Source organism: Myripristis murdjan, chromosome 14 (assembly GCF_902150065.1).
Source record: "Myripristis murdjan chromosome 14, fMyrMur1.1, whole genome shotgun sequence".
NCBI lineage: Eukaryota > Metazoa > Chordata > Actinopteri > Holocentriformes > Holocentridae > Myripristis > Myripristis murdjan.
Window position 1 is genome coordinate 25,295,360 of NC_043993.1, and position 19,305 is coordinate 25,314,664.

The 19,305-nt window shown below is 39.9% G+C and overlaps 1 protein-coding gene across 1 annotated transcript in view; it reads right to left on the reverse strand.

Annotated features, from left to right (window-relative positions):
• Positions 1-624: 624 nt before the first annotated feature.
• gabrb4 (gamma-aminobutyric acid type A receptor subunit beta4) overlaps positions 625-19,305 on the reverse strand; it is a 78,622-nt gene continuing 59,941 nt past the window's right edge. Inside the window, exons 5-10 of the mRNA XM_030068768.1 lie at positions 11,185-11,267; positions 6,549-6,686; positions 4,433-4,585; positions 2,330-2,586; positions 1,573-1,662; positions 625-1,230 (exon numbers count right to left, since the gene is read on the reverse strand). Coding sequence (XP_029924628.1) covers positions 877-1,230; positions 1,573-1,662; positions 2,330-2,586; positions 4,433-4,585; positions 6,549-6,686; positions 11,185-11,267 — 1,075 coding nt within the window. The 3' untranslated portion in view covers positions 625-876. The remainder of the gene's footprint in view (positions 1,231-1,572; positions 1,663-2,329; positions 2,587-4,432; positions 4,586-6,548; positions 6,687-11,184; positions 11,268-19,305) is intronic.

Below are 19,305 nucleotides of genomic sequence, written 5' to 3' on the forward strand. Positions count from 1 at the left end.
TCTGACACTCTCCGAAATCACAGTATTTTTCAAGACAAAATCATATCTACAATAATCAGCATTTGTTTTAACCATAATGAAAAAGACCCCCCAAGGATGTGTTCTAAAAATAACATGAGAAGAGAAAGGAATAGAAGTTTGCGTTGCAACTCTGGGCAGGAACGCAGTGGTCTAACATCCCATCCACAAGGCCATCTAATGGAGACCATTAGGCCAGAGCTGATGTCTGATAAAGAGAACGATACCACTTCAAAAAACCCAAGGAACAACACATAATCCAAACAAGGTTGCTGTACATAGTAGAACCGGAGATTTCCGTGCATGTTATCCATGGGTAATGGGGTGTGGGGGGGTGTCAAGGATCTCACTCAGCTGATGCCTGAACAGACAAGCCACCACTGATTTCATGAGCTGCAGTAGAGGATTTTGATTACAATAAGTATCAATAAAAAGTCAATGGGACTCTGAGACATCTTTTCTCTCTCAAGAGCTTTCACTTTCTTTTTTTCCTTTTTTTCTTTTCTTTTTTCTTTCTTTTTTTTTTTTTTTTTTAGCAAAAATATCATGCAGTCTTTAGTTCCAAAAACCCCTGGTGGGATCTCATGTTGTTTGTTTGTTTGTTTCAGGAGGAAAAAGAAACTCAAAGCCTTGAAATTCTTCTCTCACAATTATTCTTAAACATTCAAGTCATCCTATTAATACTTTGTACAGCAGAAAGGTCCTTCAGATTTCACACGTGTATATATAAATATAATATATAGAAATATGCATATACATATGTTCAATTTGTATATGTGTATACATATTTTGGAACTGTATCAAAGCCAATTTAATGTGCTCTCAAAATATGGCCCATGATTCCTAGTGGGATGCACATCAATTCACATAGTACAACCAGTAGATTAGGTTGAAAAATCCAAAGGTGATAGGGAAAATGACCCGGGACCACTTGTCAATGGTGCTAACGTCGGCCAGATTTGGGATTTTCAACTTGAGCTTGGATGAGCGTCGTCGTAGCCGACAGTTGGCCCGGCTCCGCATGGCGCTCCGGTCCAGCGAGTGGTGGCTGAAACCGTCTCGGGGTGCCATGGGCTTCCTGAATTGGACCCCGGAGCTGTCGAAGGACATGACCGAATTCCGAGAGTCACTGACGCTACTTCCTACATCAGAAGGCATCACTTCATTATTCATCTCCAGTGTAGTGAGGAGGATGTTTCCATAAGCGTCCACCTATGAGGAGAGAGGAAAGACACTGGACGTCAGGGATGAACAAAGTGTCTTGCAAGAGCCCCAAAGTCCCCTTACCACTGAAACTTACAGTAAACCTTCCCACCCCAAAGCTTTCAAGCTAAAGCAAAATGCAGGGATGATATGGAATGTAATTTCTTGCATGCCACAGAGATTTCTAAATAGTTAACTCACATCTTCTTTCTTTTTCTTTCTTTTTTTTTTTTTTTACAGACATCTAATAGTGTTATTTTCACTTGCAATACAATTAAAATGAACAACCTAGTCATCTGGCTTTAATGTGACCGCTGTCCTACAGCTCATATGATTTCTAAATACATGTACCCCAACTTTTCTTTGTTCCTCGAGATACAGATTTCTTCGCTGTGTAAATGACCTGAAGGTGTTGGTTTGAAACGGCACGGAAATGGAGTCCTTGCAATGTGAAAGAAAAATGAAGAGAACATTAAAACGCCTATAAAATACTGGCAAATAAGCACATTTTCTAAAAATTACACAATGCATAAGACAAAGTTAACAGGAACAACTCTGAGTAAGCACAGCATTTCATACTTCACACACAAAAACAGGGGGCTTCATTCAGTCTGACCACTTTAGCTTGTACCATTGAACATTTTTCAGTGCCCTCTGCTGTATTTTGATGTTTTGTCCAATTAAGTGAAAGCTGGCAAATGCATGCTAAAAAAATTAATAAATAAATTAAAAAAACAAGGTAGCAGAGTGAGAATGAATGAAGCCTAGAGCATAAACGTAGACAACAATCTAAATAAGAAATGAGAATGTTTACACCACTGTTGAGCTAGATGAATTGCTATCTCAATGAAAACGGCTATGCTCAATAAAAAGCAGTCAGTGCTTGAGGGAAAAGCAATGGATGATGGTTGGTGAATGCATATTTGGCTGTGGTGGTGTCAGTATGCTTCTGGAAGATTACTATAGGGACTATACATGTCAGTCTTTGAGTAAAATGACCAAAGCTAGGCTGAATTTGATATGAAAAACACAGTTGTTTTACACTCAAACTCTGATTGACAATAGAGAAGAAGAGTGGAAGAGCGAGGCAGCAGATGAAGATGCAAACCTGTTCCCTCAGGCGCCTCTCTTCGTATCTTGGGCGCTCATTGTTGGCTTTGTTCAGCCTCTCATTGATTTTCTTCTGTTGCTGGGGGCCCCGGCCAAAGAACACGTAATTTACAAAGGCATATTCAAGCAGGGCCAGGAACACAAACACAAAACAGCCCATGAGGTAGACGTCGATGGCTTTCACATACGGGATCTTTGGGAGAGTCTCCCTAAGGTGGGTGTTAATTGTTGTCATGGTAAGCACCGTTGTCACACCTAAGTACAGCACAAACAGAAAGAAATGACACCCGGTGAGACACACACACCGTTACACATGGTAACTAGGCATTTCATCTTCAAAATCAACAACTAATCTACTCATTAGCTGGGCTATGCTTTTTTTTTTTTTTTTATCAAAAGACCTTCAGGTGGAGAACGCTAAAACCTTGGAAAGTTCACATGGTTTACAAACTTCTTGTGAGGAAGGTTGTTACATAAAAACAGCTGGAGTCTGCATTCTCCACTGACATTAACAAGGAAATATACTGATTTTCCACTTGTACCTTGTCTCCATATGTCTAAAATTTAGCCTGTTGAATATATAAACTTACACACTGGTCTCACAGAAAAACATGAAATGACCGTGACTTTCTTAACAATGCACTACGTGGTGGTGTCACGCAATGGATAAAAATATTGGCACCACTGAAATAATGCCAATGCAAATTAGGACCCTGAGACATGTTGGACACAAATCTCAAGTCGTGAAAAAGTGCATGTCAGGAGGTTGATGTGGTCGGGTCAATCAATGTAACTTTCAAGTTGGCCTGAGTTTGAATCCACTTTGAGGTGAGACCAGAGTTTGTTTCTTGCTTATATCAGCATTGGCATTTTTTCTGTGATGCTGGCACATAAGTTTATCTATTCCACAGCAACACAACGTAATGTGTTGTTAAGAAAGTCATGACCATTTCACGTTTTTCTGTGAGACCTGGTTGTTTGTTTCTTGTTTAACTAGCCAGGCAACAAACTGAAAGCAAATTCACAAAATAATTCCAAGACAAGCTCCTGTTTTACAGTGCGTCTGCCATTCGCGCTGCTTATCCAAAAGCAAGAGGGCCATGAATAACATTTTTAGAGAAATGTTCGCAGTATTTGGAATTATTTTTTTTAAATTTTGGACTGGTAAAAGTGAGGCAATGTTGTTGCACATATCAGGCATAAATACAGTATTTAGATGAAAAGAATAGCCAAATTGATGACAGGACTTTTGAGATCTTGGCCATTGTTATAAATTGCTATAAGTTTGTATGTGTTTTGGGATCACATTTGGAATTCAGGGAAACTTCAAGGCCCCAAAATCCTCCTCCATCATCACTACAGAGTAGTCTTATATGAATGGTATGAAATATATGTGAATTATGGTCCTGAATGGATCTCAAAGTGAATTCTGTGCCAGTGACGTTCCTAGTGGCAGCAGAGGAGCCAGACACAGTAATTCAGACTAGAGAAGGCAACATAACAGGGAGGGTCACTAGTGAGAGCTTCACTGACCACTGTGGTCATGTGACAGTCTATAACTGATTCAAATGAATAATATAATGTTTACGGAGAGTAGACATAGACACTGCGTCTTCCTAAACTGAATTTTGTAGAGCAACATGACAGTAGTTGCATTATTTACTGGCTGTTTGGACATACACATTACAACATGAGCAAGTATTTCTCAAGAGAGTAACGGGATGGGAACAAGACTCATCGCTCTATATCTTCAACTTGTTGGACAAAGTTTACAGTTACTTTCAGTGATTACAATCAGTCCTCATGCCTGGCTTATGGAAACCATAACCACAGTTCCATAGGGGCAATACAAACAAATGGAAATAATAAATGTTGCTTGTAGCCTATGGGTACCTGATTCACACATCCTGTTAGTAATAACAAAAGCAGGAGTATTGACCCTAGAAATGAAAACTGCTTAATGAAATTGTAAGAAAAGTAAAGGTGATAATTGGGTTATTATGTGCCTGAAAATGTAAGTTGAGATAATGAGGCAACTTTGCTCATTGTATTCTTTGGGAACACTGTGAAGTTCAACAATACGGTGGTGGCTGTGCCTTACCCAGGGCTACCCGAGCTGCAGAGGCATCATAATTGATCCAGAAGGAGACCCAGGAGAGGATGGTGATCAAGATGGAGGGCATATATGTCTGCAGGATGAAATAGCCAATGTTCCTCTTAATCCTGAAACTCAGCGACAGCCTTGGATATGAACCTTAAAGGAGAGAGGATGGAGTGATGGATTGGGAAAGAGGAGGGCAGAGAAAACACATCAGTAAAAATGAGAGAAGGGGGAAATGTTGGCACAACTTAAAGAGTTCCAAAGTCTGCACTTTGACAACACGCGGGGTAGTCATTTCTCCATTTGTTCAGATCGAGCACTTAATTTCCCCAAAGCGATGGATTCCTTTCCAGGGACAAGTTCGATTCCAATTAAACATGGCAGAAAGTCGCAAACACGGCAGATTTTTCTGCAACCCCCTATCTCAGCAGGCAGCTCCAGCATCCCTTTGAGAATTGTCACAGAGAGCTGCTCTGCTTTTCTTTAGCACTTTCTCTGTCCTCTAAACATTAGCAAAAGGGCATTTAAAAAGGTGCGGAACAGGCATACATGTCTTTACAATACTTAAGGAAAATATAAGCGGTTGTGAGGTGCAATAAGTCAATGTACATTTTGAAAGGAAAAAGTCAGTCGGCTATGGCAGGACATTAACTAGTCTGTTGAATACAGTGCAATTCAAACAACCATAACAATAAGATGTTGATGCAAAAAAAGCAACACACACCCTCAGGACCGGGACTGTGAACTTAAGCTACAGTGATATATGTACACCCATGAAAACAAGCTGAATTGCCACATATATACAGTAAATTGTTATATCCAGCTCTAACTAGTGCTTTTGTATGCCAAATGCATCACAATAGAAAAGAGCTTTACGGTAAGTGTGATGGTTTTAATCTAAAAGGCCATCTCCTATGAGGAACACAGAATGACAAATGACCTCATCATCTCTGGGATCCTGTAAATCTTTTAATCAATCGATACCTTAGCACACATGTTTCATCAAGTCTGAGACAAATGAACAAGAACACACAAATACATCCCGGATTAATGGCGGCAACATCACTAAATGTTAATAAATTACACCCAACTGAAACATGGGAATTACCCTCCTGAAGCTGCGAAGTTGCTTATGGGATACAGAGGTCGAGAACAAATGAGATTACCAGTACATGCACACAAAGCCTTTTTTTCTGAATTGCTAGTGCACTGCTTTTGTTGTTTTATATGGCTTTGTAAGCTCTTGTGTTTGGGGCAAACCTCCTAATGCCTAACCTAATCACTGCATAAATAGTGCTATGATGCTGTCAGTGAAATCCACCTATTCGAATACTGTATTATCACTTAACTGCGACCCTGCAATGATTTGTATATTCTATTACCCAAAGTCTGTGGTGCACTACTCCTTTGTGAATCAACTTGAGCTGTATTTGTTAATATGTTTTAGTCAGAAAGTTTAATTCTTGGACATTAGCAATGGTTATTAAAGTAATCCTGATTCTCTTTGAAAAGTAGCATAATTAAAATGTTTCAAAGGTGCACTATACAAAATCGAGGGTCATTTGAAATAACAAAGTGTTTAGACTCAACTGATAAAACATGAGAAATAAGCATGTTATTTATCAGTGAGTCAGGCGGGCAGTGAGAACCATGCTGACTCAACCTTTGAATTTCATGCTTATCCCACATTTGAGTTGAGTCTAAAGGGGTCATCGTAGTTCACCTTTAATTCCTCTCACAATGGATGAAAAGGCTATTATAACTGAATCAATGCACAAGTTTAACTCAGTTACTGAGAAATAGAGCTAGCAGGTCAGCCTAAGCTTGATACTTCAGTAGCATTTGCTATTTTGCATGCAAGTCCACCTCCTCTAAACGGCCTGTGTGCCAGTAACCAGCTTCAATCTGCTCCACTGAATAAGCAAATTCTCTTTCTACCTAGCCACAGTATAATAATGTTCCCAACACTAGCAATGATGTGTTTAATAATGCCCACAGTCATAGCTGGGAGAGACACACACAGATGATATGATTTATCGAGCAGGTATATTCAAAATAATTTAGTGATGTAATGGACACATTCGGCTCAGTTAGGTTTCACGAGTGAAGGTCTTACCTGTAGTAAACCTGACTTCCCTGGACACCAAGCGGATGTCCACAATGGAGAACTGAGGTAACTCTAACTTGTCAACCCCCGTCACAGCGTTGTTCCCTCCTTGCCAGAAGAACACTATGTCATCTGTGGTATATCCATCTGTGTCGGGGCCAGGGGGAATTGGCAGAGGAGTGGAGAGCAAAATAAAGACATGAGGAGTGTAAGGGCAGTGGCAAAATTAATACAGCAGAAACAGCCATGAACGGTTAACCATGCTTGTTTTTAAGCTCTCTTGTAGCAGCGTACTGAGTGGACAAATCAAAAAATTATTTACATGTATTCTATTTGACTCAAAGTCAATCAGGCCTCAACAACCTCAGAAAACATGAAAAAAGTCTTTTGATTGGTGTAGGTGGTGATCAGACTTCTAGAGGTGATTGCATTGTAAGAATCTGTGACCACATCTGGAAATTTATGAATATAATCTTAATCTTCTCTGTAAAAAACAGATGCAGTATTTTTGGTGTAGTGAATACTCTCAAATCAAAAAAGATAATCTGAGCTTTCATGCCATCAATTCACATATGAAGCCAAAACATAATGATGTGTGTTGCTATCCAGCTCACAGTTTTGTGAGCAGAGCAAAGCAAAATGAGACTGCACAAACTCACGCCCCGTCACTCATTCATCTTCCTCATGCCTACTCTAGAAACCCCCCACCCAAAAAAAAAAAAAAAAAAAAAAAAAAAAAAAAAATCTAGCTAACCCGATGCATGCAGGGTTAGACAACCCAGCATGCCTTTGTCTTTACTCACTAAAAATTTGTGCAGCACATTATCCTGCTTTGGGGCAGAATCTCCTCTCAGAATAGAGAATTAATTTTTGCTGGTGGCCACACTTGGCAACATTCTCTTCCTCTGCTGCCTGCTCATCTCTGTTTTTCAGTCATTTTGACCTAATATCAGTACTGTAACTTATCAAACCAATTCTTTGGTTTGGTTTGATTTGTCACATAGAAGCTGTGCAGCCAAGCATGGGAGGGGAGCAGTTTTGGGGGATTTTCTGGGTAACATTTCTGCCAGAACATGGCCACTTGCCCAGGTACAGCCATTCAGCATGGAGGGTAGCACTGCAACAAACTGGGGCATCCTTGAATGATAGACATTCCCGTCCAGACTCCCAAATAAGTGTGGCTCTGCTCCATGTTCGGCTTCATATGCTCTGCTGTCCAGATTCTTATGGAGCTGTAACGCTGTATGCATTTCGAACATAAGTAACGCATGAATATTCATTAACATGTGTCACTTCGTATAATTCAACCGCGCCTTCTCAAGAGGTACAGAATAACTGGCAGTCGAATTAACTTTAACCTCAGCAGCAGATTTATGTCAATGGGATAGTTTATTCATTCACTGCAGAGCCATTTCTCAGTCAGGGAAGTGTTGCTACATTTCACATTCCACTACCCAAGTCCCAAACCTGGATGACATTACGCTCACAGAGGGACCGGGATTCATTACCTTTAAATCTCTTGCTGAGGTTAAGAGGTAAGGAAATGTGACATTGTCCATGAAATTTAAGCAACCTGCTGGTCCTTAATCAATCAAATTGATGGCTAATATGCTCTATTCCCAGCAGAACAGAGCATCCCATGTGTATAAATAGCAGATATTCTTGCAACTTTTAGTTCACGGTGTATCCATATTTCATTTCTTCCGATGCCCAAAGGGTGAAAACTCTGCAGTTTAATCATGAGGAACAACAACAACTAATATCTGGTATATTGAACAGCTTTGCTGATTGATGGAGTGATCAATGAAAATGATCAAGCAAATACAATTTTTAATTATAACACTAGAATATGATTCTCCAGGACATGATTTATCTTAATTAAAGCCCTTGAAAAATGGATAAACGTTTCCCCTATCATGAGCAGTGATGATTGCCTCACCCACTACTGGGACAGGGCCACCCACCACTGGGCAAAATATGATAATTTTATATTGATCTAAATTTATTTAGATTAAAATATATATATATCAAAAAGTAGGGTTGCCAACCATTCTGTAAAAAGAGTTTGTTTTATATTTTTGAGAGTCAATCCTATGCAATCAATCCCACCCCATCCCCCAACCCTGGATCAACAGTTCTTCACCACCCACCACAAAGAAATTTATAGAGGAAACGCTGGACATGGAGCATTTTATTTCATATTCACTTAAGTTATATTGTTTAATATCATGTCACAGTTTGAATGGCTTGGTAATAATTCACGTAGAGTTCAATAACACAAAGAGCAACATCACTTTCATTTTTTAAAGAGTACGTTCAGCGACTCAATCAGACCGTTCAAAGTCGTGCTCTAGCCTTAGATCACTTCTTTATGCCAGCTAAACAGGGAGATAGCCAGAGCCTTAAGTTGGTAATTTTTCCTATCTTCCTCATTTATAATTTATATGTATGTGTACCTATTTGATGAAAACCTTCCAGGCAGTGCACATATCGGTAACGGTTGAATGAAAGCCACATTTCTCTATAATGGTAGCTGTAATAAAACTCAGCCTCAGCATCTATGTGCAGTGTCGGCATTTTCCCTGTGCAAAAAAATGCACTGCATGTATAAAAAAAAAAGCCTAATCTAAGATCATACACTATATGCACAAAAGTATTGGGCCACAGTTCTTAATCACTGAATTCAGGTGTTTTATTCAGTTCTGTTGGCACAAGTGTATAAAATTAAGCACCTAGTCTGCCTTTACAAACGTTTGCGAAAGAATGGGTTGGTCTAAAGAGCTCTCTAAATTCGAGCTTGGTACTGTAACAGTAATGTGATAGGATGCCACCATTGCAAAATGTCAGTTTGTGAAATTTCTTCCCTCCTAGATATTCCACGATTAATTGTAAGTGGTATTATTGCAAAGTGGAAGTGTTTAGGAACCACAGCAATTCAGCCACCAGGTGGCAGACCATGTAAAGTTACAGAGCGAGGTTGCTTAGTGTTGAGGTACCTAGTGCGTAAAAGTTACCAACACTCTGCTGACTCAGTAACTGCAGAGCTCCAAACCTCCTCTGGCATTAACTTCAGCATGAAAACTGTGCGCCAGGAGCTTCATGGCATGGGTTTACATGGCTGAACAGCAGCATGTAGGCCTTACATCACCAATCACAATGCCAAGTGTCAGATGGAGCGGTGTAAAACACGCCGCCACTGGACTCTGGAGCCGTGGAAATGTGTTCTGTGGAGTGATGAATCATGCTTCTCTGGCAGTCTGATGGACAAGCCTGGGTTTGGTGAATGCCAGGAGAACATTACCTGCCTGATTACACTGTGCCAACTGTAAAGTTTGGGGGAGGAGGGATAATGCTATGGGCTTGTTTTTTTCTGGTCGGCCTCGGTCCCTTAGTTCCAGTGAAGGGAAATCTTAATGCTTCAGCTTACCAAGACATTTTGGACATTCTCTGCTTCCAACTTTGTGGAAACAGTTTGGGGAAGGCCCTTTTCTGTTCCAGCATGACTGTGCCCCAGTGCACAAAGCAGCTCCATAAAGGCATGGCTAGCTGAGTTTGGTGTGGAAGAACTTGACTGGCCTGCACAGAGCCCTGACATCAACCCCAAACACCTCTGGGATGAACTAGAACAGAGATTGCAATCCAGGCCCTCTCATCCAACATCAGTGCCTGACCTCACAAAAGCTCTTCTGGATGAATTGACAAAAATTCCCACAGACACACTCCAAAATCTAGAAAGCCTTCCCAGAAGACTGGAAGCTGTTCTAGCTGCAAAGAGGGGACCAACTCCATGTTAATACCTATGGATTTAGAATGGGATGTCATAAAAGCTCCTGTAGGTGTAATGTGTAGGTGACCCAATACTTTTGTCCACATAGTGGATCAAGCCTGTCTCTACCAGACTCCTTACTGATTTTACATTTTTGCTAATAAACTTATTTAAAACAATGATATCCAAGGTCATTGTGGTGCTTCCAGAGGGTTAAGATACTATGAGTTTTGTGTGAGGCACAGGAACAGGAGTCACATGCTGCAAACACTCACAAATTGCGGTTTAAAAATGACCATTGGAGATAAACGTGGTGAATGTGAGCAAATATGAAACTATATTGATTTAGTCAATGCATTAGGACTATGTGATTTATGGGTTCACAGCCATGGCGAATGTCAGGTGAAGGCCCCCAAAATTCAATTTTCCTTTTGCCCTTCAAAGGTCCAGGTGGCCCTGTCCATCTGTCAGGCTGAGGAAATAGTAATCAATACCTATCACCACACGCTTTGAATTTTTTCATTTGTCAAAGGAAGTCATTGGCTTTGGAGTTAACGCATGTATAACAAATGACTCACCGGGGTGAGGATGCCAATAGTTCTACAAATTACTTATTTAAATGATGTAAATGATCGCCTAAGAGCACATATACCCTGTGAACATACACATAATATCTTCTACAATCAAAATTGTGATTGCCTGTAAAATTCAGAGATATGCTGTAAGTTTACGTCAGTGGTAACTGATAAAAAAAAGTCTTTCTGACGTTCATGCTAAGACGCCGCAGAGGGCAGCTGTAAGTTAAAGCATGGCAGGCATGGGGGTTGGTTTATGAATGACGCAAGGCGTGTCAAGATTAGATTAGTTTGCATTACTCACAGCTTTCAATTTCCAGGGTGCAGTTCTGCTCGTCAAGAGGGTACCTCCTCAAGTCCATCATGCAAGCAGCAGTAGTGGTTATTCTGTAAAATAAGAAGAGTGACAAATGCTCTGTTACCTTGGTAACCTTTTTCAAAGACAATTCATTGGCATTTCTGTTTAATTTGATGGTGTAAAGTAGAAAAGGCAGGAGCAGGCAAGAGAGGGGACATGTGACAGAAGGACATGAACTTGATCTGAAAAGCAGCGAGTGGATTTTTAAGAATAGTAAACATACTCAGGGCAAAGCTCATTAAAAGTAATTATTTTGCAGTTGTTTTGTGAAGCCATGAATTGGGGCACGACAGTCCAGCAGTTCACTAACTAACTTCTCTTTTTCTGGCATGAAACCTTTATTAACATTTATCTCAGTAGGTTTGAATAAATGTACTGCTATAAACTCATGTTACTTCACAGAATCCGTTTTGCATTAGATATGGTCAAAGACGTTTGAATGCAAAATGCATGTATCGTATTCATTTTCTCTACCCTCTTCAACCTATTCAGGGTTATGAGGGCTGAAAATTAGTTCTACGTTTTTGTTTGTTTGTTTGTTTGTTTGTTTAATTCCAGCAGCACTGATATACACATTATTCTGAGCCCTAGGGTATATTCCTTTAAGCACAAAAACAAAACATTATGTTTAAATTTATTTTAGGTCCAGTTTCTGTTTTGAAATGATGATGATTTTGAGACTGTGATTTTCGGGGTGCAGTGGCTTTTCTTTTATTTGTATCACTCTCTGCCCCGCACCTGTATTAGATTTTCTGGAAGTGTGTTTTTATTGCTACTTCTTGGAAATGCGTTTCTGCCAGGTAGGTTTATAAATGATGTATGCATTACAGTATATTCAATTTCAATAAATCCAGTAGCCCAGGAAAACAGCACTGGCCACAAATTATACATGTAGGGAGTTCTTGGCATTTAACTGAGATATTTACTGGTGCAGCACATTTTAGTAATTACATCTGTGCTGTTCATACCAGCTGGGATGTGTTCATCATACCAGCTTTCACTTGCGTTCTGCCCTCCTGTGTCCATGAAACAGAACAATTAATTTTCAACTCATCATCATCTCTGTGTCACAAGCCACTGGCATATTCACTGGGGAAGTTTTGTACAGTTTATGCTAAAGGATGACAAGAGCGGTATGAAGCTTTAAAGCACATTTTACATTTTGGATAAATTATTTATCCAACTTTGGTCAATGCCGCTAATGCTGCTACAGTCTGGTGTCTTACAGATTTACATCAGTGTGTTGAACAAAAATCTACCCGTACAGAATTAATAATAGATAATGAGCTGTTTGCATTTTGAAGGATATTGCTTAAAGACAGAGTGAGCTTGTAAATTGGTCATGGTGGGGTGAACAAAGTGCTGTCTGAGGGTAATTGAAAAACAAAATATGGTCTGCTGAAGTAGACTGGGTCAGATTAACACACAGGCATGAAGAGCTGCTGGGCCCGTGATAGTAGAAGGCACCAGAAGGTTAGAGGAAATAAATAAATAAACAAAATATATATTTATAATTCGCAGTGACACTGAGCTTCATTCTGCTGCACAAGCACTAAGCAGCCCAAGCTGCATTCTGCCCTGCTATACGGTACCTCTCTGCTGAATTAAAATGCTCCTGTATTGAGAGTGCAGAGCAGGACTACACAGTATGAGAGGTAAGCATCGTGCGTAATTAGATAAATAGGAAATGCCACGCCTTGGCAATCATAATTATCACACAAAAGTTTAGAAAATGCTTTCACAGCTCATTATAACCTCAACCACAGCCTATATTTTTAGCTATAAAGTAGTCAAACATTTACAACAGTTACACAAGCTGTATAATGAACAAAGCTGCTAAGCTGGCCGTGTTAGTAAATATCTGATCTGTGAGAGGTGTTGCCAACTCAACCCAAGTCAGTCACATCCTCAGCAGTGACACAAGGAAACTATAAACAGCATACATTCAATAACCCTATTCCGAATTTCTTTGCACTAGATAGCTCAATTCAATGTTAATAACAGCTATAGACGCTGATTTAACATGGATACTGTGTAATATATGCACGTACAGTAACTATTTGATAGTCTAATCACAACCCGATGGATTTCAAGCGTAGTGTAGCGTAGCAGCCATCTGTCTACCAACACATTTTAATCAAAGCCAATCATGCCTTCGCCCTACTGTCAATAGACACTGCATTTTAACTGCTACAAAGGCTCTGGGTCAGCCAGGATCAAGACCGATATGAGAACGTATGCCATTTTTTTATTCATGTGAAATAATTCTAACTTAAGTGAGACAATGGCAAGAAAATTAAAACAATGAACTGTATTGCACTAATCCAGCGCAAACTATCCCATCATATGTTTGTATTAAGGTGATTATTGTACATTAAATATAAGACAACAACAAGATGTTGAAGTATGGAGGAAAGGAGTGGTCATAATTGTGATAAATGTATAAATGTGATAAATCTATTCAATATTAAATACAATAATAAATGCATGTAATCTGAAAGTAAATGAGAAAGTCTGTGCGCTGACAAGAAACTATTTCCTCATTTGTTTATTTCCGTATGTCTGCCTGTAACTACTGTGAGACTGTGTCAGTCAAACACATATGGGGTTCTTTTACACTCCAGTCACTGATTGTTGCCCTAGTGCTTCACTGCATTGGATTTGCCTCACTTGGCCGACAACAAAACAACTTTGTAACACACTTCAAGTCCCACCACACTGTCAACATAACTTCACAAGTTGGCCACTGCCAAGAGCACTGGCCAGGCAAAAAGCTGCAAGGACTGACATTGTGATATCTCTGGAGATTCGACTACCAATGCAGAAAATAACGTTCATTCCCTTGATTACCTGATTTTCCCTCCCGGTTCAGGAGTTCACTGAGTTCACTAAACATCTTATTAGAAATCTTTGAAGCAGGAAATTCAGAAATTGAAAATAGTTAAGACGAAACCCTGAGCCCTCTTTGGGATTATTCTGAGCTAAATGGTCTGAATTCAATTGCTGTTGCATCTGCTTGTGCATTTCATTTGTGCAGCATCAAACCGAGTCGTTCCAGCAGTGTTCGTGATGAAAAATGTATGTTCATACATTTTTTTAAATCATTTATGATTATTGTTTGTATTACAACTTGTTGCAATGCCTGTTGCAAACATGCAAACATATACAAAATATCTGATCTGCACTTACACTACTCACAAAAAGTTAGGGATATTTGGCTTTTGGGTGAAATTTATGGAAAATATAAAATGTTCACGCTACAGTGATATTATATCATGAAAGTAGGGCATTTAAGTAGAAGCATACACTGGTGATTTCCTCATCTCAAACAATTTCTTGAAACAAAAGCCAACAACAGTGGTGGATATACCACAACAAAAAATGTCAGTTTCAATAACTTGTCATGTGCCCTTGAGCATCAATTACAGCTTGACAACGACGTCTCATGCTGTTCACAAGTCGACTTATTGTCTGCTGAGGCATGGCATCCCACTCTTCTTGAAGGGCGGCCCTCAGGACATTGAGGTTCTGGGGTACAGAGCTCCGAGCCTCTACATGGCGACTCAGCTGATCCCATAGGTTTTCTATGGGATTCAGGTCTGGAGAAAGTGCAGGCCACTCCATTTGAGGTACCCCAGTCTCCAGCAGCCGTTCCCTAATGATACGACCTCGATGAGCTGGAGCATCAAACACCTGATGTGAATTTTGCCGTTAAACTCCTTGTTAGAGAACAGCAACTTGTGCAAAAAGTACTGAAACATTGAACAGTTGGACATGTGCATTCAAAAGTTTACAGAAGGTCACATTAAGTTCACCTGTAAAGGTTATAATGCATTTTAGGTTCATCCTGAAATTTCACCCAAAAGCCGAATATCCCTAACTTTTTGTGAGTAGTGTATATCATTGTAGTTTTAAAAATGACCATTCCCATAAAAATACTAAAGTAGAACTCAAACAAAAAAAAAAAAAGCCTCCTGGGTTCTGAAGCTCCAGGCTCTTGAGCTCCGCCTGTAGCTGCACATCGAGCATCGTTTCCGGCTGCGACAACCCACTGCTGTGATTCTTCGTGATTCTTGCACACATATTTCTACTGCAGAGACATATGTGTGTGTTTCCTGGATGAAGGTGTGTGTGTGAGTGTGTGTGTGTACTTGTGCACATGTGCTGTCGTTAACTATCCTTGTTGAAGTCCTCCATTAAAACCAATGGGAATAAGCTCCATGTGCAGATGCTCAAAAACAGAAATTATTTGACGCAGCATCTGCTATAGGTGACATAAAATAGGTTTGTGTTGCATGCTTCAAAAAGTTCAAATTCTCTAAAATCTCACTGCATACATTCATCAGGTGATAACACATATTTTACTAAAAAATAATTCAACGTGATATTTTAGGACATGAGAATTTTTCTTCCATTAAATGTCAACAGTTAGTTACCAGGCACCATCTTTTGCACCATCTGTCTCAAGTTCATCACATCTGACGCACAAACATGTGACATCTCTGTAAAGCTTAGGTTGTCCTCTCGAAGGGACATTAAGAACTTTCATGACAGCATGCAGTCTGGAGGATACCGCTCCAGATCTGTAATGTCCACCACAGAGGACACAAATGCAGTGGCTGGGTCCAAGCAGGATAAAGACTTAGGTTTTCTGAAGATAAAATATTGTGGAGCTACACTAAAACTACCAAACATAGAAATTAACTTAAACTGAAATACGGTCTCTGTGCAGTTGGATATGCCAGTAGGGTCGAATAAGAGTGAACTTGCAGGATCCCATGATCCACTGGATTTGAAATGTTGTATACTCGCAGAAGAACATCTGAAATTACTGATACTGATGATAAACAATACTTTTTTGGAACATTTGTAAGAATGAAAGCACTTCCACCCTTGTCCAAATGAACACAGAATTATTATAAACTATAACTTCTGTATTAAATTGTAATTTCAAGAGTTAATTTCAAATTGCTATGTATGTATGTATGCACTTTTGGAAATAAAATGATAATACAATATCTCTAAATTACAGTTCATGCAGGCAGTGCAATCATTTTGTCCACCAAGGATTTCACTTGATCTTCACTGACAAACAGCCGATTCCAACAATACCTGAGAGCAGGGTGAACTCAAAGTGCACATGGAAAAAGGTTTGCAGAAAATAATTCAGTTCAGGTTAAATATGCCATGTGCCTTTTTGCTCTGTAATAGTGCAAAATGCTCAAACTACTTAGAGAGGAAATTGCCACAACCTGATACATCAGTGTAGTGGGAATATCAGGCTTATGACAATGTTCATAACAAACAAACATTATTTCCAAACAAAAGAGGATTTGGAGGTTAGGACAGAAGATGATAAGAGGTTTTGAGTGCATGGAAGGGTCAGTGTTAACAGGCAAGCTCAAGTTGTATGGTCTGGGCTGACATCCTGACTTACGTGGCTTAATTCTGAGAGTGCATAACAAAGATCGAGAGGGTAGATAGAATGATTAGCTTGTGCTGTCCCAAACACAGGATCTAAACACAAAACGGAAGTGCAGCTCTGGCACTAGCAAGTGGGCTCGTGGTGGCCTCAGTTTTGGTATAATCCAAAATGAAAAAAAAAAAAAAAAAAACAGAAATGACGGAAGTTGTAGCAAAGCGATCAATGAAATGAAGTGAGCATGCGTGCCAAAACAGAGACAATCTATGAACCTGGAAAATGTGGAGAGGTAAAAGCTTAACAAGGAAGCATCTACAGTTTATCAACGGGACATCCTATCATGTGCTGCCATTACTCTGACACCTCAAGCAGTGGCAATATCCTACATGTCCTCTGTGTTCATGAACAGGAAAGACATGCTGCAGTCTTCCTCGTGGACAATACACTTGGCAATCCAACAAAGTTCTGACGTCCCTGGCAGCGGCAACTGAATGTAAGTGAAAAGAAATGAATTCTTTACCCACTGGCAGAGAGAACACTGCACGTCAAATAGGCTTTATATGAGACAGTTAACAAGTCAGGAAAGAATCATCATGGAGTAAGCACGAGTTAGGACAGCTAAACGGCCCGGGATTTGGAAATGTAAGCAGATTTGGGTCAGCAACTTACAGTCCCGCCAGAGACAGTCAGCACCAACCTAAGACCTGACTTTGCACTGCAGTCCAACACAGCAGTCTTTTCACCTCACCCTTTACCTGAGAGAAAGACGCGGACATAAAGTAAGTGAGCCAAGGCACACCTAACGGGATTTGTTGCTACTCCTAGCACCGGTTTCCTTCAGGATTCAGGAGCTGGCGGCCAGAGCATGCATCAGGCTGCAAAGACAGCTTCCGAAGCAGCCGCTGCTTGTTAAACTCAATGGCAAAAGACAGAATAAGAGCCGTTGTTTCTAGTCAAAAAGTCTGATCTCTCTAAAAGAACAGTCCATGGTGCACTTCTTGTTGCAAATGTTCAAAAACATCAGTCAAAAAAGGTTAAAAAGCCTTAAGGGCTATGCCTAAGCATGTTGGCTTACAGTCTTCATCCAAATATGGGTGAGATGTTGTGGACTGGTGAGCTGTCAGAGTGGTGTACGGAAGATACAGAGGAATTCAATGGGAGCAGTGTTGAGAGCGGATGCATAGAGAGACAGTGAGATGATGTGAAGCCAGGTTTGTGTCGCCGGACTAACTCAGTGAAATATCTTCAATAAGAGGTGCCCAATTTATATATCTCCAATGGCATACCCACTCTCATCCAGCCCCCTTTCCTTCAATATTGAAGCTAAGTACTTATAGGTGTTTGCTAAAACTAGCATAAAGAAGAACATTAATTTTATCATTACCATACACAGAGGATGCACTATCTTAGACACATATAGACCTCTCTGTCTTCCACCACCAGGCTGTCGGATTATCAATAGTTATCAATCACCAAGAAGCAAAAACCAACAAGGTAAAAGGTCACAGCAGAGACAGGAGGAGTCTAGACTAGTATTGGTAGTTTGCCCTCTCATAAAGTTAGACATATTTTTATATAATTGGTTCTACTATCAACAGACCATAAAATGTCAATAATTACTAAAGCACCTTGCAATAATTACAGTGATAAAGAGAGACGTGTTTCAGTAGTAGTAGGAAGGCATGTTATCAGTTGATATAGGTCATATCCTTTTTGGCCACCTCTTAACTACCCTTTAATTCATATGTAATGATTTATAAATGATCATAAGGCTTATTATGACTTTTTTCTTTTTTTTCTTTTTTTTTTTGCTTTCTTCTTAGCAGCTAGAATAGTAAACAGTAGACATGAAACACTTCAATGCTGACAAAAGACAATGCAAGATGAAGACAGGCATAAGAAAGACTATGGCTTGTTACAAACTTGTTTTGGGTCACCTGCTGTGTTACTGTGGCCAAGTCTTTCAATGATATGTAGGCCTAACACCATGATGATACTCTTTTAGTTTAGTTTTCAGTCTACATAAGCCTCACCAAGAAGAGTGGGCCTGCAAGAACTGACCGAGAAATACTGTATCTTTACACCCAACATACTAGGGCTGTGCAAGGAAGAGAAGTGAACCATTTTACACAATTAGAAATGTTGTACAAGTACAAGAGTCATTCACTAAAATATTAAGTACTTACTTTTCTTCAATATTTATTCATGTCTAAATTTACATCGCTCATCCAATATTTGTAAGTGCACAAGTCTCGGTGGAATCCCTCAAATAATCTGGATCTCATTGGTCATCATACTCGGTGTGGGATGGCTTGGCTACTCAGGCTATTACTGATGTTAGTATCAAGAAATCGAGCATAAACCATCAGAGGTAAAGGCTAGAAAGGCTGTGATTGCTTGCCAATGTTATGTTTACTGTCTTTGTAATTTGACAAACAAAACACACAACTTGTTAGCAGCTTAACACCTGAGGAAAAAAAATCCTTTTAATTTACCATTAAAGGTGTACTCCATTCATTTTTACAGGCTACTCTTGGCAGTTCTGACCATGCGCTGGTGCAGTTAGTGCCAGCATTACGCAACAGCTGAAAGCAATCTGGAGGTAGATCCCAGAGGCAAGCTCAGCACTACAGACAGGGAGGCCT